Source organism: Micrasema longulum, unplaced genomic scaffold, assembly GCF_059751315.1.
Source record: "Micrasema longulum isolate JH-2025_06_02 unplaced genomic scaffold, ASM5975131v1 h1tg001780l, whole genome shotgun sequence".
Classification (NCBI taxonomy): domain Eukaryota; kingdom Metazoa; phylum Arthropoda; class Insecta; order Trichoptera; family Brachycentridae; genus Micrasema; species Micrasema longulum.
This window is the reverse complement of record NW_028278955.1, coordinates 127747-148026: the sequence shown is the minus strand read 5'-3', so window position 1 is coordinate 148026 and position 20280 is coordinate 127747. Positions and strand designations below refer to the sequence as shown.

The window sequence follows — 20280 nt, the reverse complement described above, 5'->3', positions numbered from 1 at the left end:
ATACAATATTTTGTCAACAAACCTGTAGAAAAACTTAAAATATTGCAATTAAAGAAAAAAAAAATTTTTACGGTTTAACCACCAATGTATCTTTTTCAATTTAAACACGCCGTAAATAAGCGTTTCTGTATTTTTTATTTTGGAAATAGAAACTTTTTAGAATTAGGAATTGGTATAAATTTGAATAAAATTATGACAAAATAAATAAGTATGATTTTTTTACAAATGTTAAGCAGATCTTTTGTCGAAGCCAAAAATGACAATTTGAATAACAACAACAAAAACTCAAATATTCTGGGTTTTCGCCAATTTTTGATCTATTCAAACTAATGTTTCTTAAAAAAATAATATTCAATAATCGAAAAGTGGAACTCAAAATAAACAGTTTTTATTTAAAGCTTTAATTTGGTAATCACTATTAACTGCGAAATAATCATCAAATGTATTTTTCATTATTTGTTTCCATCCCTACTATGCACATAACAAAGGTCGAATGGATTTTAAAAAAGCTAATTCAAAAATAAAACACAAAATCAAAAATATTTCTAGTAATTACTATTTCTATTGGTTTTTCTTGAATGATGCCGTCTAAATTAAGTAATGCACCTATGTTTTTCTGATGACATTTTAGTCAAAAAGATATTTATTTATGCCAATCAGATCAATTGTCATCTGATAAAAATATGAATTACCAGGAGCGTAGATACAGCAAGGGGTTGGTGGCTGGAAGAGGAACCGCGTTGCATTGCTAGAGGATTTTCACCTGAAAAAAAAAGCGTTGTTAGGCAAAAAAAAGTTCATAAGTTCTACAAAGCTTTTAAAAATATCAAGTGCTTAAGTAAAACGATATAAACTAGCAAAGTCAGAGCAGTTTGGACATTATAGGAATATTTTTTTATGTATATTTATGGGCACCAATTTTATTTTTACATGGCGTAAATAACGGTACACGGTTAAAAATATGCATAACGTTAAAATAACATTTTGATTAATTTTAATTTAAAAATGAAAACGTGAATTTTAAATTTAAAAAAAAAATGGAAACTTTATTTATATAAGTAACCCCTTTTAATTTATTGGATATTGGGAAGACATTGCAATTTCACAATAAGCCGGGTAATGTACAAATACGTATATCTTTTTTTTCCCACATCTGCTCTTAAATGGAGCATGTGGACATCACCAGACGCCTCAAGGAGACTTTATCGCCCGCCAGCACTTTCGCCTCCTCTCATGTCAATCCCGTGTCCTCTTTTTTTTTTTTTTAAATAAAATGGCATTGCATAATAAATTTGATGCTTTTGCTAATGTCATTTTAAATTATTTTATAAGCAAACTGGTTTGCAGTACGCAACCAGCAACTGGGCCCAACCGTTGGGTCTGCAAGCAACATAAACATATGTAAGTCTAACAGTTTCGAGAAAATTATCTTCTTTCTCATTTCAAAACTAAAAAGGGGAATCCCCCCACCAAACGATGAATCCTCCACCCTTACTCATGCTACTGTTACCGTGTCACCGATCCAACAACAGGCCTCAGTCAAGCACTACAAATCGATTCCGTTATTTTTTTTAAAGTCAAGCTAAAGGTTGTATATAAATAGATTCCTGCTGGCTAAAATGAGTTGGATATTTGTTGGAAGATAAATTAGTGGAGCCAAAGTTCGAATAAAGTTGGCATTTAGTCATTTATTGGACAAACAATGAATAAGTGGTTGAGATCTTCTTCTTTAAAACGACAATCGCAAATGGAGGAGTCAAAGACACAAATTCTCGCAAGGGGAGTCTTCGTGCAGCTATTTCCTATCCTCATTTGACAAATGGTGGATGTATCTTTTTTGTTCAGCAAAATTTTCTTGAACCAAAGACGTGATTGGATATAAGGTTGAATGAGAGCGTAATGTTTTCCTTTTGAAATTTTGGAGGAGTTCCATTTGTGGGACCAGCTAAAAGACATATCAATATTTGGGATTGTCATAAGATCGTCTGCTGGGTAGTTAGAATAATTTCTACTTTCATTTAAAATAGCTCTCTTAGCTAAAGAATAGGCTTTTCCATTACCTGGAATATTTTATATAATATATTTTTATTTCTTCTTTTTTCGCGATAATATTTGCTGGCTTGTTTATTAATTTAACTTAAATTTGTCTTTCTTGCTTACCGTAACACTTTATTCACTGTGTTTGCTTTACAGAATTTATTTTGTAAGCTTATATCTTTGCATTTTTTGTTTATACGCTTACTGTTTTTTCTTGCATACCTTTGTTATTATTGTTTTTTTTACTTTTTAAAACTTTTTATTATATCCTTTCTAACTAATTTCACATATTTTTTCTGTACATTCTGTGTTTATTATTTAGATGTTAGCATGTATTTTATTTATATTTTTTGTAAATGCCTTTTTGGCGTTAATGAACAAAATAAATACCATGATGGCTCGGAATCCAGGTTAGGGAAACCTGAACATTTTTTTGTTTCAGGAAATATAATTTTTCGCGGATTCGGAGTATAATTTGGGATTGGGTTTGTTTGAAGAGATTGCTACTAATTTTTTGATGTAAGCTTCGAGTCAGATAAAATGAGGTATTTTTAAAAGTTTTTGATTAAAGTTTAGGAAAGAGTTCCTCTTAAAGCTATGCATTCCGCGGTGAAAACTGACGAAGGCTGAGGAAATTTGAATTGAGCATATTGACCGTCATCGTGACTGTAAAAAGAAGCTCCTGAAAAGCCAGACGTTTCCAATTTGGATTCGTTTCTGAAGAATAATTCTGTGTCCTTTAGTACGACTTAATGAAGCCGAAAGATCATCATCGACAGTCTTTCAGGGCCGCAATTATGAATGCTATCTTCATCAGTACATATTGAGACGGTATAAAGTAAAATTGATTTATAAATATGTACGAAAATGTGAATTCAAAGTATTTTAGTCGGTAACCTATAGTTGAACACGTAAAAAAAAAATCTAATTTTTATACAGTAAACATAATTTTACATTGTTGATAAAACTGAAAATAAATTCTGACTTCCAATTAGAACACGCGCACAGGACAGAGACAGGACAGGCCGAGAGCCCAGAGATGTAAAGAAGAAATAATTTGGGTTAAGGCTCTTCTGAAGCATATGTGCCATGCACAAGAAATTAAATAAATAAATAAAAATGTTTAGCAAATTTAGAATTTAAAATATAAATTATTTTAAATAATACCTCTAAGCACGTGTACTGCCACAGTTGTCGTAGAAACATCCTCTAAAGCACACGTGTAGTTTCCGGAATCCTTGCGGGCGGCGTTGGCTATATAAAGCCTTGATAAAGCTCCGCTATTCTGAAGCTCTGTTTTCACACTGAAACAAAATATTAAATCCATTAAAGTATTATATTACTTAACTCTTTAATCTCGCTTCTCGTAAAATCTCATTAGAGCGTTATACACAGCTACCGTGTACCTACAATTAAAATGTACTCGGGTATTTATTACAAATGTGTGGGAAAATATATAATAAGTTGAGTTATCCGTTTATTCATCGACTCCATTACATTTTTTGTATCTATGAACGTGAACAATACTCTTTATTTGAGAGGTTGCTACGTGAAATAAATATTTGATGTAGATATCATACAATGTCTAGTGTACAAATAACAAACTCAAAGACAGTGATGAAATAAATATTTCAATCTCCAACAAAAATTTATTGATAAGTGTTTGAACTCTACATGTTTTTTCTGGAATTTGATAATTACCATATTTCTATAAAAATAAAAACATCCAATAAAATATATTTTAAATTATGGCTTAACACGGACAAAGCCTAAAAAGCCATTATTAGTTCATGAATTTGTAAACAAGTGTAACTTGATTTAAATAAATATCGCGTAATATCAAAAAGTGATATTTATTATTTATGAATATCATTAAATAACTCTTGAAAGGCTGTGTTAGATATTTCCTTTACACGTGGTGATGTAATATTGTTTAACCTCAAGCACAATACAGAATATTTTGAAATTCAGACATTTGTAAAAAAAACGTAAGATAAAAATACATAAAAATAATATCTTTTCCACAATTAATTTAAATTATAATACAGTTAAGTCTTGTTTTCGCAAAATATATTTAAAAAAATCATAAACACGCTGGTTATAAACAAAACTAGAGTGCACTCGCGCTTACTGCCAATTACCAACTGATTAATCAGTTTCACAAATTTCTTTTTATATTATTGTCTCTTTCATACAAACACTAGCCACAAAATAACTTTTCTGTCTTCCTTATTATTAGTTCTAATCTCGTGCTCTTTCTTATACAGTAAAACAGATTTAATGTGGTTTTGGCATCACTCTTATTCGTATATTTACTTTCTGCATAGCAAGCATAAATATTTTATAAAATTCCAGCATATTTATACAAATGTAACTTTCCCAATCCAGTGTCAAAATTTTCATTTGAAGATAACAAACAACACTTCATAATTTAAACGTATAAGAGAGACATATCAAGTCTTGTATTCTATCTAGACTGATGTTACATCACGGCCACGCGAGAGTTAAGGGGAAATATATGTCAAAAATATAGTTTAATTAGGTATTTGAGATCATATATTATATTTGATATTTATTTAAAAAAAAAAATTAAACAAAATAAAACAGAAATCAGATATAAGAATAAAACAGAAATAAAAGAGAAACAGGCGAAAGGGTTAATCTGAGTCAAGTATAATTGATAAGATAAGGAAAGGGTCTCTGAGATGGTTTGGTCACGTAGAACAAATGGACGACAAAAGAATGGTGAAAGAAGTATATAAAGAGAAAATGAACGGTAACGTGAGACGAAGACGACCAAGGAAGACGTGGCATGATCAGATAAACCAAAATCTTAAGTCTGGTCATGTCAAAAGCAGACAGAACCGAAGGGCATGTATAAATGTGGAAGAAGCTAGGAATATATGCCAGGATAGACGTGTATGGCGGTCCATTCTCTTTACCCACCCCTACGATGAAATGGCGTGATGGTAGTTATAGTAAAACAGATATAATTTTTTTATCAATCACCTAACAAAGAAGAATCTTTATTTGCATCTGTGACCAATGCCTCCCAAACCCATTTCAAATCAATATGTCTGGCTTTAGGGTGTTGGTATAAATATATTTTTGGAGGAATACCAGTTTCGCGGTTTATTTAGAACTCACCCTATCTCTAAGTTTGGACTGAACCAAATTAAATGATTTTTTTGTTAAAGGAACAACCAGCTAAGCCCCTATTTTAGGGGCTTGTCAGAAGGTAGGAAAGAAAATATATAAAAGAAAGTTATGAATTATACACCACAACACCCTGAAAAATTGAGAAAAAATCTTAAATGGATTTTATTATCATCACAACATCCACGATGAAAAGCATATCTTTAACATTCTTAAATAATTATTTGAACGTTTTTGTTATGTTAAATCTTTATTATAGTGTAGAAATTAGTGAACGTTCATCTCAAACTGATGATCTACCGACAATATTCATAAATACTATTAAAATATTACAACAGGGATGAAGAACATTTTAGAGAAGGTAATATAGAAGTCTAGACATCCACAGGGCTTATGACCTGTCATTGGCTGGTTTAAGTGGCCACTTTACACACTGTGTAACATTCACCTTTCTACCCAGTTATTAAAAAAAAAAAAAAAAATTGCACCATAACAGGCCAGAAGGCCCAATTACAGTGGTGTATTACATCACGGAACACCCAGGCTTGAGAAAAATTATATTTTAATTTTTGTGTTCTCACCGGGAATCGAATCTGGAACCTTCCGTATTGAGTCAAGCGTCTTGATCACTACGCGGCCGACTAATATTTCCTAAACTTCTATATTACCCTTTCTTAAATCTTATTTATCTCTGTTGTAAAATGTTAATATTAACAGCTTTCTTGAGAGTTATATCCAGTCCTTATCTACAAAAATATGGACAAATTCAAAATATTGTTGATAAATCCACCTGGTCCATGAAGAAGTGTAAAAATTTAAAAAAATTCAGGTGTTGCCTTGTATGTAGGTGAAATAATTCGATTAGACGAATCTCACCCGCATTAATAAAAGTTTCGGCTCTTTTACTTCACGAACATCAATAGATAAAAGAATTAAAGGAATATAGATGCTCAAATATGGAAGGAATGGTAAATCATTCTTGGTGTGTAAAGTTGCCACTTAAACCAGCCAATGAGAGGTCATGAGCCCTGTAGATGCCCAGACTTATATATTACCTTCTCTAAAATGTTATTTATCTCTGTTGTGATATGTTTATATTAACAGCTCTCCAAGGAGTTGAATCCAGTTCTTGTCTACAAAAATTTGGACAAAATCTAAAATAAGGTTAATTTAAAATATGTTTTTATCTTAAAACATAATTTTTATTCGATCAAATTAAATTAATTTTACTGAATTAAGTTTAAAACTTTCCTTACATATCATTTAAAAGGACGAAAAGAAATTCACTCCGAAAAAAACGATCCAGTCAGAAGGCGAGAAGTCAAGTTTAAAACGAACTTATCCGTGTAGTGCTGATAACCAACGCGGACGAATAAAAAAAAGGTACTTAGAGGTTCCAGTAATTAAAAAATAAACTTACCACTGTTGAATTTCTATAGATACGAGAGTAAAAAAAATATTTAATTCGTACATATATGGCATGCAAGTGGTCTCGGGTTCAATTCCCGATATGGTTGATGTGAAATATTTAGTTAAAAAGGTGTTTTTAAACTAGAATATTTCATAGTCTCGAAACTGGCACCTAAAGCGTGAAAGTGATTATTTTACCATCATATAACAAAAATGATCAAGATACGCTGCGATTGGTGTACCAATATAGTGCCCCATGCACCATTTGATGAGTAAGGGAATGATGACAATTGAATGGACACCCGGATGAGAGAGTTATAACTAAAAAATAGACGCCTACTTATTTATATATATCGTGATATTTATCGTCAAATATATCCTTCGAACCCTGAAATAAAGAGAAAATATTATAAACAAAATAGAATTATAAAGCCAAAATGAAATACAAAGAATGAAAAAATTACTCAAATAAAATATTTGCAGAAAAAATCGTTTATCATTATCATTATCATTCCTTTTTCGTACCTAATAGTGTATAAGGCACTGCATTGGTACACAAATTGGAACGTATCTTGATCAAAATTTAAGGGAAGATGATCAATCTTACGCTTCAGGTACCGGTCCAGGGACTTTAAAATATTCTAGTGTAAAAACACCGTTTTAAATAAATATTTTCTTTCAACCATATCGGGAATCGAATCCAAACCTCTTGCATGGTAGGCAAACGCGCTGTAATGTAAAAATTTAAAAACAAAGATATTCGAGAAGATAAACATTAATATTAAACAAATTTACGTTTCTTTGGATGCAGTCTAAAGTATAACACAATGCGTCATTTATTATTGTTTTTTAAAATAAAAACTAAATAATAAAAATGTCAGTTTCTAGTACTGTGATTAAAAATGTACGTCGAAACGAATTTTGTTTATATCGTTAAGTAAATTAAGCACGTCCTGCCTTCTCAGAATTAAATCATTTTCGAAATTGAATATTTCAATAGTATTCTAAAAGCCAGAATAGGTTTTTTTCCAAGTCAAACTAATCGTGCGTCCTTTCAGTAATATTTAAGGCAATTAACATTCATGGTTCGTATACTTCCTTCCGATTCTCCGCAAAATGGAGTCTATATTGGGGTGACGTCACATACAGCTTGACCGCATTAGGCTGCCAATGTGAATGTCAACTGTCAGTTAGGAATGGAAGATATATTACAGGAGCGTAGTTTCTAACCTTTAGCTTCGATTTCACATTTTTTAAATAAAAAAAGCAGAACCAATCTGATAGAATCAAATTGGATTGGAACAAATGGAAAAAACTGTTCTAACTGTGTCATTATGGTTAACTCTTCTCTCACAGCACCAAAACATCCGAGCGTTTCTATTTTATTTATTATATATATTAAAAATAGAAATATATATTAAAAATATAATTTATCATACTTAGCGACGATCTGCAAACTTCCACCGAAAAAGAAGGTTCCTATGTTATTGGTGGCGTCCGTCTACTTCCAACTGAACGAATGTCTCAATCAAATATTTAAAAAAATTACTTTGCTCTTCTTAATACTTGGCAATTGCGATGGGATTCTTCCTCTTCAGAGAGGGTTACCTTTTTTCTTTCCTTCAATCCGTCAGCGCTTAGAATCTTCTTGGGTTATCCCCGATCACTGGACTACGCAGTTTTTATCAGGTCATGGTAAATTTAATCAAAAATTATTTGTTTTTAATATTGTTGACTCCCCTTCGTGCTGCTGCGGATATCCTAACCAATCTTTTAAACACATCCTGTAGTCTTGTCTCTTCCCCCTCCTCTATGATTACCGAATGGAGCTTCTCGTTACTATCCGTAGCCCTGTTATAGGTCCTGTCAGATATACAGATCTGGTGGCTTCTAAAAAGAATTTCAAGGTTTTTATTTTTTTTTGTAATCATTTCGGCGAATTGATCATGTCCAATCAATTTAATCCCAGTCAGTGAAGAATTCACTTCCCTCTCTTCTCAATCCAATGAAGTACATATTATGTACTTCTGGGTTACTTTCTTTCAGCACAAAGATGCTAAGGCTACCAGATTTCAGAGAGCTCCTTCGGGCAGCTTTTCTCGTTTGACAACGAGCAAATTTTCCGTGTATGTGGGCACCGCCAAGGAGACTTATGTCCTCAGATGCGGTGTGCGGTATGTGGTAGGTAAGCTGTTATTATATATACGGCTTAAGCTATAACAACAGTTATATGAAGAAAAACAATGTTGCAAAGACAAACAAGGGCAAAAAAATAATGACGTTCAATTTATTTACAAACATGATCAACGCATGACTTCGAGCTAACCGTTATTAAATAAACTCATATGGAAGTCTATGTAAAAAAAAATACTAATTTTAGTTATGCAAAGCATGTTCAAAACAAAATTGAGCTACATATTGAAATCTACTATCTAAGACAGGCGCCGTGGCGCAGTTGGTAATACGGCCAACTGTGAAACTGATATTTATTTTTCATTACCTTCTTCCATATCTCTTCTATCTCATCTACTGACAAGCCTCTAAATAGAGGCTTAGCGGGTTATTCCTTTAAAAAATAATACTTTTATCTCAGAGAGCAAGACATTGCCCTATCGGCAAGCTTTTTCTTTAGAAAGTTATGGTACTGTGCAGTTGATAAACGTGCAAAGTGAGAAATTTCAATTCGGAAAAGTTGAATTTTCATCGGCAATTGTATAAATTAATTTTAGTTCAAGTCAAAAGTGGTGATATTTTTAAAAACGTTCGCGTTCACGTTCACAGCGCAAGCGAAAGGACCACTCTCAAATAAACTCGGAGTGCTTCTGTGGCTACTGGGGTCTGGCAATGACAAATCATAAGCCTTAAAAAAATCTAGGCTTTCATATATCATTTTTATAAATGTGTTACTAGTTTTAATTGATTTCAGAGCAACTTTTGTGCGTCTGTTTTTTTTTCTGTGATTATTCTTCGAGCTTTGTTATGAAATATGAATTTGCTTAAGTGTTCTTGGTTTGATAGGATAATGTCATTTTGCAATGGTTGGTGTGTGGTTTAGTTATTGTGTTGTAGGTGAATCTTTATTAACAAATCTTCTGGTCCTTTTAAAAAATGATTTAAAAAATTGCAAATCTTTTTCGTTACCACCTTGGTTTTTTTCATTAAGTGTAAGTTTCAAGTGTATAAAGTGTTTTTTTTTTTGATAATACTAATATTTGAATTAAAATTGTCATTTTAAGACCAAATAATAAAAAATATATGAATTAATTTAATTAATAAAAATTTCATTTCCATCTGTGGGGGGAGTAATAATGGCAAGAACCAGTCACACGAGTTTTATATTTTTAGCTAAACTAATATAAAAAAAAATAATTTGCATATAGTTTTGGTGTTTAAAACTATGATTTGTAAGGTTTAAACTAAAAAAACATATTGGGTTTTTTTTAACAAAAAATACGTGTTTAAAGTATGAGCAAAACCATTAGAAAGAAGCTTTCATTGATATGAAAAACAAACAAAAAAATAAACATAGTAGAATATGTTAGATTTTCACCAGTTTAAATAGGTAAGTGGGTAGTTTTACATAGTATTTTTTACATAAATACAACTCCATTCTTCTAACCACTTCATATTTTCGTGTAAAAATGACTTTGTCGACTGCAATTATTTGCACGGTAACCGTTCAAACACTAAAATATATTTTTTAAATTAAATTTATCCCATGACAAATGTTGTAATGGAGCTAGAATTGTGAAAGAAATTAGTCTTGTCTTTTGGTTTATAAAAGAACGGTGTAAAGTTAACAACCTAAAATACGAATCTTTTGAAGATCACCTATTTCTTAAAAGACTGTACTGTATAATATTTGTCTTCTTTAATTGATTACAATAACTTTATACAATTACAACATTTAAAATTTAAGAAACTTAAATCCTACTTAGTGACTTATGTGGCTTGTTGGTGGAGATTTAAATTAATACCAACTTATATTAATATAGTAATTCGAGGAGAGATAGACCATCTGGAGAGATGGACCATCTGGAGAGATAGACCGGAGCTATAATTTCTAAACTAGCCGCTAGAGCGCGAAGTGTGCACCAGTTTGGCTTTCACACCGTGACGTCGAGTTAATTTTCTTTTTTGTTTTACAGGTTCACTGATAATACTTTTAGTTTTTCTGATGTAGCAGAAGGATTATTAGGTTAAAAAATGGGAGTAAGTGGGTTGGATTTTCAAAATACAGATGTGGATGGTGTTGAGTTGATGCCTTGCGGTCCAGATGTTGAAGCTTTTGTGTTTGCAGTGTGCAATCTTCAGTCTGCATAAAATCAGGCTCTAAATAAGAGCTCATCATTATTTTGGACTGTAATTGTCTTAATTTGTGCATTTAAATAACTCTTTAAATAAATGCTTATCTACTCCAAAATAATTTTACACTAATATGCACTTTTTTTTTTTGATTAAGTTAAATATTTATTATGGATATAATATTGTACTCCTAGGAGTTTGAAATCTCGTTATGGCCTAAATGCCATTTTTCGTATTTCCCAGTGTAGATACAAAACATTCAGACTGAAGTTTTGGTCAAGAGCGTATCGGTCCATCTTTTCCTCAAAACACTGGCCCAACACTTCTTTTACACGATGAGAGATGGATCGGGCTCATAAAATCAAACAATCTAAGGCCATGAGTAGTTCCGAAGTTATGTGTGTTATTTATACGTGCCGGATCATGTTAATATATGTAAAATACAAAAAAACACCAAAATACCTACAAAAATTGCCTACCCAACACCAGTGAGTAAAACTATTAAGGCGTTTAATAACAATTTCACCAAAATACTTTTTTCTTTTTTTCGTTTTTCTTCAGCAAATACGCACTGATGAGACAAACTCGTCCCAACTCAACACAGGACTTTAAGTTCTATGAGGTTGGAACTTATGTCTTAAAAAATGTGTAATAAACTACTAGGTAGTTAAAAAATTACGCGAAGGAAAGATAATCAGTCATACGCTTCACGTGCCAGTCCAGGGACTCTGAAATATTCTCGTGTTAAAACACCGTTTTAAATAAATATTTTACATCAACCATGTCGGGAATCGAACTTGAGACCTCTTGCGTCCGAAAACGCGCTGACAACTATACCATGAGGCCTCAAATTACATTACGGCTTAAGTAAAAAAAAACTTTGAATTTACAAATTTATGTAATCAACAGCCAAAAATGTCAGTAATATACTATATAAGTAGTTGTTTACATATTATATTAAATATTTTTCTTCAAGACGCCACTTTCTTAATTTGCTTTTGTTACCTGATATTATGTTAAATTTGAGTACTTTTGGCAATAAAATAAAATGAAAAGAGTTTCAATGAATGTGAAAAGTAATGTCATGTTTATTGTAAGATGATATATATTAATATGTAATTAAAGTAAGTGTTAATATTGTTTTTTAAACTTTATTTTATATTAGCCAACTTTTGAAATAAATGAAATAAAAACATAACTTATCACATATTTTTGATCCACATTGTAATTTTTATAATTTCTGTACCATAGAAATGAAGATGATGTTCTTTAAATCTCTTTATTCTTTCTTTCTTAGTAGCTGAAGCCAGATTTTTTTTATATCGTTATCATTAGATCTAAAATCTAAACAATTTGGAAGAAAACCACTTAAAAATTCGACCAGAAAATACTGTCTTAAAAACTGGAAAAGATTTATGTATTAAATACGTTTTTAGACTCAAAGTAACTTAACAACCTAGAAAATATGATTTTTTAAACGAATTTTTAAAAGACAAATGATTATAATATAAAATAAAATAAAATAAAGGTAAATTATGGTATAAAGGCCATTTTTTTGTGTCATATTTATTTTTAAATGCAGAAGGACGGTAATATATTAAAATTAAATCATACAACGAAAAGCCAGTTTGACTTTCATCAAGTGAGCATATAATTTTTCTTAAAATACTATAAATCTTCACTTATTTAAAAAACCGTGCTATTTTTGTGAAAATTAACCGGCTAACTTAATCTGTCAAGTTTAAAAAGAAATAAAAGCTTTGTTGAAAATGAAAAGGGTTACGCATTATCTAAGCGACATTACACAAGAATATTAAAAATTCGTCCACTGAATTTTATTTCTGACGAAAATTAAGGTATTTTAGTTTAATTGAATAAACTGTCAAATATGGTTTGTTAGGTAACATTTTTGTCACAATGTCATTTTTTTAAAAATGTTTTCTTTATTTAAAGCTCTGAATATTCTGCCAACGAATTGCCGTGACTCTTTTAATAATCTATTTAAGTAAATATATATATTTTGAAAAGGAATATCCCACTTATTTTCTACTTAAGATTTTTTATCAGCAAGTGGAAAATTGAATATGGAAGGAAACAAGGAAAAATAATCTCTTACACTCGGACCAATCAAGAAAACAATCTTCCTTGGATTTTTTTCTTACAACTGGCGGAAATCAAACCCGTGACGATTTTCACAGTTAGCTCTTCAATCAACTGAGACACGCTGCCTGTTTGATAATAATATTCTATGTTCCCAAAAAATTACTCTCTCGAAAACAGACACAGATGACCAAAGAACAGATGTTTTTGATGTAATTCATTGTTATTTTTGTCGCTCTTTCATGACATTGGTCGTAGGGAGTCAGAAAAGTTGATGCATGTCATGGATTAGAGATTCTCACTGGATGTCGAAAATAAAATATAAAAAATAAGGAATGATTTAAAAAAAATATATTTATAGATGATAACCATGAAGTTTTGCATAAATAAATTGTCTATGTTTTAATGAATTTATGTATGTGTATACGCATGAGCGTATGTACGTGTGTGTGTGTGTACATGTGTATATATGTGTATATATATATGTGTGTATATATGTGTATGTCTGTAGGCATATGTATCAAAATGTTTATACGAATAAGTTTACATTTTGTTTGTCTGTGCTCTATATTAATTTGTTAACTATTATAATATATTAAAATGTAATTGCCTAGCTTGGGACGGGGTATGTACCCTTGTTAGCTGGGCAAAGTGAACATGGAATTGTATTTTGATAAAGAGTGTGAATAAATAAATACATTTTATCAAATTTCAAGAACCAATTATTTTTATTTAACAACAATATTTTGAGTTTGTCCAAATTTTCGTAGACAAGGACTGGATTCAACTCCCCGGGGAGCTGTTTATATTAACATATTACAACAGAGATAAAGAACATTTAAGAGAAATTCTCTTAAATGTTCTTTATCTCTGTTGTAATATGTTAATATAAACAGCTCCCCGGGGAGTTGAATCCAGTCCTTGTCTACGAAAATTTGGACAAACTCAAAATATTGTTGATAAATTACCTGGTCCATGAAGAAGTATACAAATTGAAAAAATAACATTTTCAGGCGTTGCCTAGTATGTAGGTGAAATAATTCAATTAGATGAATCTCACCCGCATAAATAAAGGTTTTAGCTCTTTAACTTCACAAACATCAACAGATGAAAGAATTGAAGGAATATAGATGTTCAAATATAGGCAGAATGGTGAATGTTACACAGTGTGTAAAGTAGCCACTTAAACCAGCCATTGACAGGTCATAAGCCCTGTAGATGCCTAGACTTCCATATTACCTTCTCTTAAATGTTCTTTATCTCTGTTGTAATATGTTAATATTTTTATTTGTTTGAATAATAGTGGAGTTTGTAGTATTACAATTCGTTTTATTTTTATTTCCATTTAAAAATGTAATTTTTGTATTTGCAAATTGTTAACTACTTCTATATACTTAAAAGCTTTTTAAGCGTTAAAAATAAATATTTTTTTTTTTTAAAAATTGAATGAAAATATTTACATTGACTTAAAAATGAAATAAGCCCAAATTTAACAGGTGTTTATTAAATTTTCTGTAAAATTCTAAGGAATAATTATAAAATCAACTTGTCAAAAAATAAAATTTTATGATCTCTAACTAATTCGTAAAAAAAGAGAAAAAAATGTAACTGTGGCATAGAAAAGTTGGTAAGGTGTTATTATATACGAATGTTAACTAACATTTGTTGAAATATGCGATCACAAAGTTATTGCTTTGAATATTAGTAAACAATATTAACATGTTCCTGGAATTCAAAAAACACATTATTTTATTTTGTTTATGATTCAAATAAAAGAACACGGGAAAGGTACTGTTGAAATTTGAAATATTGTAAAATAGAGCTATGAAAATAAGCGACTTCAAAGGTAATAAAAAAATAAGAACAGAACAGATAAGTGGACCAACAAGAGTTTTGTTGTTTTATTTTCGTTTCCCCGAGGAACTGCAATGCTTCCGTTTCTGTTTCTGGAATAACTTTTTACTCTCAAATAAAACGAAATGAGAATTTCGAGAGAACAGCAAACACTGACTTGAGAAACCTTTTGCTTTGCGGAGGAAAGATATCCCTGAAGTCATATTATATCATTTTATCATAAATAAGCCAAATTTGAGTAATTTTAAATTTGATAGATTTTCAGGTTGTTGAAGCGAAAATATAAATGTATGCAAAGTAAAACAATAGAAAAACTGAAACGTTTATTACTGTTGGTAAGATTTTACCAAGTTATTTCAGATTGAGGTATTTAAGGACAGAGTAGCACCACACAAGTTAGGAAAAGTAGTTCCAATATGAATGGTTTTTAAATAATAAAAAAAAATCCAAAAACATTGACACACATATTAACATGATACAGATTAGCAAATGAGAAATCACAAAATCAATACAATAAAAAATGTACAGTCAAATAATATTTGATATCAGACTTTGTCATGGGGGATAGATTAGTGTCGATGTCGATGTTGTAATTTTTTAATCTGATTTTTTAATTTATATGTATGGTTCCACTTTCCATTATATTGTATTCCAACTCAAGACAGCGCTTTTGGTCTTATGGAATTTGAGGTATGTTATTATTTTATATAATTTAAATACAATAATTGTTATTGATATTTGTTGTTATTGTGTTTCATGTTTTGGAAGAGCGTATTTAGCTCTCAAGGACAAAAACTGTTTTCAAGAGAAAATTTAAGGGCTGGAATTTCCTATGTGGAGAGATTTGAGTGGGAAACTGCATGATAATTTTCAGAATGCTTGAGTTTACTGTTTACCATATTGATGGGCTATATATATTTATTTTGTAAAATTTATTATTTATATGTTTCTGATACAAATTTAATATTTGTGGTGATAAACTCTTAGATCTGTGTACATTAAATACTCGTTTCAACTCAATACAAAATTTTTAATAATATGGGGTAGGGACTTATGTCTCAAAAATGTGTTATTAACTACTTATAAATAAACGAATAAAATAAAACTTATAGTGGCATAACCAGGAACGACTCATTCCTGTGAACTGCTATATATTACATTTTCGTCAAAATTGACAAAATCAGTTGGTAATCTTACTTTTCCAAATAACCTATTTTGTCAATTTTGGCAAAAACATAAAAATTCACCATTTTTTGTTGCAACTGGCCCTTAAACATCAGAATTTTTAAGCAGACGAAATAATGTAAGTTGAAAAAATAATTGTTTTTAACTTGTCAAAAACCAACAAATTGAAAAAATGTTGAAATGCGGATATTTAAACATTGGCGGAATGGTAAAGGATTTACAGAGTGATGATATTTAAGTGTCCTCAGCAAGGGTTACTCCAGTGAAAACAGCTTATTTTTTTATAATTTAATATTGGTTGTAATGCAAAAAGAAAAAAAATGGAAATATGTTGAACTCTGAGTCTTATAAAGGGTTACCAAATGTTATTTGCAGATTCAGTTGACCACTTTACACGCATTTTTCTAAATGCATTTTACCATTTAACCCTCCACAAGCTTCAACTGTATTTTTTGATCCACACATAAGATATATATTTTTTTTTTATTGAATTTTTTGACATAAGCATTCTTCTAAACATTTTTTTAATTCCCGCCAAACTGCAAAAGCAGTTTTTTTGCAGGGATTTCTCTCTTTTAACATTTTGGTAACCCAATATAATAATGTTTACATAAAAATATAAAAAATCTTAAATATATCAATAAAATAAAAGTTCTAAAAAATTTAATACAAGTAAATAAAGTTTTTTTTGATACCGAAATAAAACCATTTGTCGTCACAAACATTTTTTGTCGTCAAAATATCCTTTCGAGACATTTTTTTTTTGTATTGGCATATTTGAAAAGTTGATGCATGCCACGGATTGGAGATTCTAACTGAATGTCGAAAATAAAATATAAAAAATACAGACTAATTAAAAAAATATATATTTATAGATGACAAAAATGAAGTTTCGCATAAATAAATTGTCTATGTTTTAATGAATGTATGTATGTGTATGCGCATGGGTGTGTGTACGTGTGTGTGTATGTACATGTGTATATATGTGTATATATATATGTGTGTATATATGTGTATGTCTGTAGTTATATGTATCAAAATGTGTATACGAATAAGTTTATATCTTGTTTGTCTTTGCTCTATATTAATTTGTTAACTATTATAATAACGGGCTTTGTACCCTTGTTAGCTGGGCAAAGTAAACATCGAATTGTATTTTGATAAAGAGTGTGAATAAATAAATAAATAAATATTTAAAATACAGTGACCCAATTGAACCCTATCTCCTAAGCGTTTAAAATTATCCCTCTTGTCCTCCTATTTTCTCATTTGTTTTGGGATTTTTATACATTGACATTACTCTGGTATCTGAAAATCTTAGCTTAAAGTTCTCAAACTGATTTGTGCACAATAGAGTATCTTGCAGTGATTACAACCTAATCACTTTTGATTATTGTGACGTTTCTCATACTTTTACAAAACCAATCCCATCGCGTTTTCAATCAAAAACTAAAAACTGGTTAAACTTTGACGCTCAGCTCACTTATCAAATGGTTCGGATAGCTAGAATGAACATTAATGGTCAGGAAATAGCACCATTTATAACTTTAACGATAATGTACTGTGCAGAAAACGCACTAGGATGAACTTCCTTTCCTTCTTTGACTCGTCACAAATGGCGGAATTATAATATTTCGGCATTTATAAAACTTTAAAATTGTAATCGAAGAGCCTTCGAAAGAGGTGGACGAACTGGCTATAATACTAAAGCTATGCCTTTATTTCATGCGAATTTTAGAATGGCAGATAAAAAATATAAAATTGCAAAAGATAAAGCCAAAAGACTAAGTTGACGCCAGTTAGTAAATCAATTTTCAAAATATAATCTCCTTGATTTACAAATTTTTTTCCAATAAAAGTTTGCAAGAAAAGCCTATTTTTGGCATCAAACATCCTTTGACCGGTATCATTACACTAACTGCCGTGGACACGGCTTCAGCTCTGCTTAAGCATTTATCCCTACTGATAATATAGCTCCTGATTCTATGAGGCTGATAGCTTGAGGTGATGTTCACGAAAACGGCTCTTTATAAAGTGTCCATATATAAAGTCTGGAAAAAATGGTTTGGAACTAACGCAGTGGATAAACAAATAGCATCGCAAATATCGTACCCAAATTTCACGTCGCTTCAATTTTCTGTTAATAAGTTTTATTTTAAATTGAAGAAAAATGAAAAATATTTGGCATAATTACAACACAGTAAATTATAATGTAATCACATCAGCATAGTAAGCTCGCGTTATAACGTATAACGATTTTCAAACTATTCCAACCCTTTGTTAATTTGAGACCAACTTCATTATTGCGCACTGAATCATAAAATGTCTTTGTTCCGAAGTATATTATTTCTAATAACGTACGCTTATCTTACTTGCTTAGTCTTAATAAAATCTTAATTGTCTTTACTTATCTATCCCATATGTTATTAGAACATTAATCCTTGTGCCTGAGAAGCGAGAATTCAATACAGTTTTTGCAGTCAAATTATGATATCAATTTAATTGTAATCATTGAATAAACACGGATGTTTGAATTATTTTACAGTTCAATACATAAATTAGTAAATTAGAAAATGACTAGATTTCACCCTCTAGGTAGATAAAGGTTAACATATTACAACGCAGATGGAGAATATTGTAACATTTAACCTGAAATAAATTTTATCGTAGAATATACTTTGATATTATGACAGGCGCAGTTGGTTAAACGGCCAACTGTGAATCTAGCAAAGTGGTTTGATTTCCAATATTTTAAATTTTATTTTATTTTTATGAACACTTTTTTCGTTCACGTTTGGTACATATTTTATTACATAATATATAATTTTAAAACTTTACATGAAAAAAAAAATAGATAGGCATAGTCTGTGCGTGTGTACACTAGATCCAGAATACATAACTCTATGGTGTAGATGCATAACATATGTATAAATATAAGAAAAAAAAAGAAAAAACAACATATAAGTAAAAATTGAATGTTACATTCAGGTTTTTAAAAAAAAATTAGAGTAAGAGTAAAAAATCTGAATATTAAAAATAGAAAATATAAAGAATACACGTAGAGCAAAAAATAAATAAATAAAAATTGATAGTTAAATTAGGAAAAAATACGATAGTAAATAAAAAGTTTACCAAGAAAATAAAACATTGACATTTATTTTTTTGACCCAGTTTATAAATTATTTATTGTTATACAACTAAGGGTTAATAGTTAATAGTAACAAGAAAAAAAATCTCATCTAGGAAGTTCAATGCTACGGGAAATCGGATATAAAAAAGGGTTTCTTACTCGCGGTAATTAGAGCATTTGATTGTACGGTAAAGTTTCTCGAATATTTATGAGAAAAAAAAGACCCACTTTGACTACGTGATAAGTTCTTCCAAATTAACCAATGAAAGTGTTGTGATAGATTTCCGGTTTTCGGAAAGCCAACTCATCGATCAACAGAACATGCGACGTCACGAGCGTAGTAATTTTAAAATAAAAAAACGTGTAAAATTCAATTTTTATAAATATTAAAAAAAAAAAAAAGTTTGATAGTCATTATGAAAATAAAACTTTGTTATTAGTGTTACACAATTTCGCTTCGAAGTGAATGCCGATTCAATTAAAAATATTAGTCTTTTAACAAATTCATAACTAAATGTATATTTTTCAATACAATGAACATCCTCATCGATCTGGGTGTTTTTTATAACCTCCTTCTATATTCTTTTTTTTTTTCACCTGCTGACAAGCCTCTAAAATAGCGCCTTAGCGGGTTATTCCTTTTAATATATGTGTATAAAAAAGAGTTTACTAAATGTCAGATAGCTATGCAATGCAAGTATTTTTTACTATTTTATATTTTTCTACGATTTCAAAGGATTTTTTTTTCGGTATGATGCGTATTAAAAATATGAAATATCTGTAAAATATATTGTAACGATTTAAAACGTTAACCTTGTTGGTTCAAATAGACCATCAACAAAAGATGTAAATCTAATAAATCTCATATTTTTTTTTGTTATTTTTGCACCACAACAGGCCAGGAGGCCCAATTACAGCGGTGAATTACATCACAGAACACCCAGGCTTGAGAAATATCACATTTTTAATTTTTGTGTTCTCACCGGGAATCGAACCCGGAACCTTCCGTCTGTGAGTCAAGCGTCTTGACCACTACACCACGGAAGCCGCCAATAAAAATATAAATATCAATTAAATAGTCATATAAAATATAAAATATAAAA

At 30.3% G+C, this 20280-nt stretch overlaps 1 protein-coding gene across 1 annotated transcript in view; it reads right to left on the bottom strand.

Annotated features, from left to right (window-relative positions):
• Positions 1-239: 239 nt before the first annotated feature.
• Positions 240-20280, bottom strand: part of LOC148274007 (opioid-binding protein/cell adhesion molecule-like) — a gene marked incomplete at its 5' end in the record, with an annotated part of 135281 nt that continues 115240 nt past the window's right edge. Inside the window, 2 exons of the mRNA XM_088237762.1 lie at positions 240-763; positions 3205-3341. Coding sequence (XP_088093888.1) covers positions 669-763; positions 3205-3341 — 232 coding nt within the window. The remainder of the gene's footprint in view (positions 764-3204; positions 3342-20280) is intronic.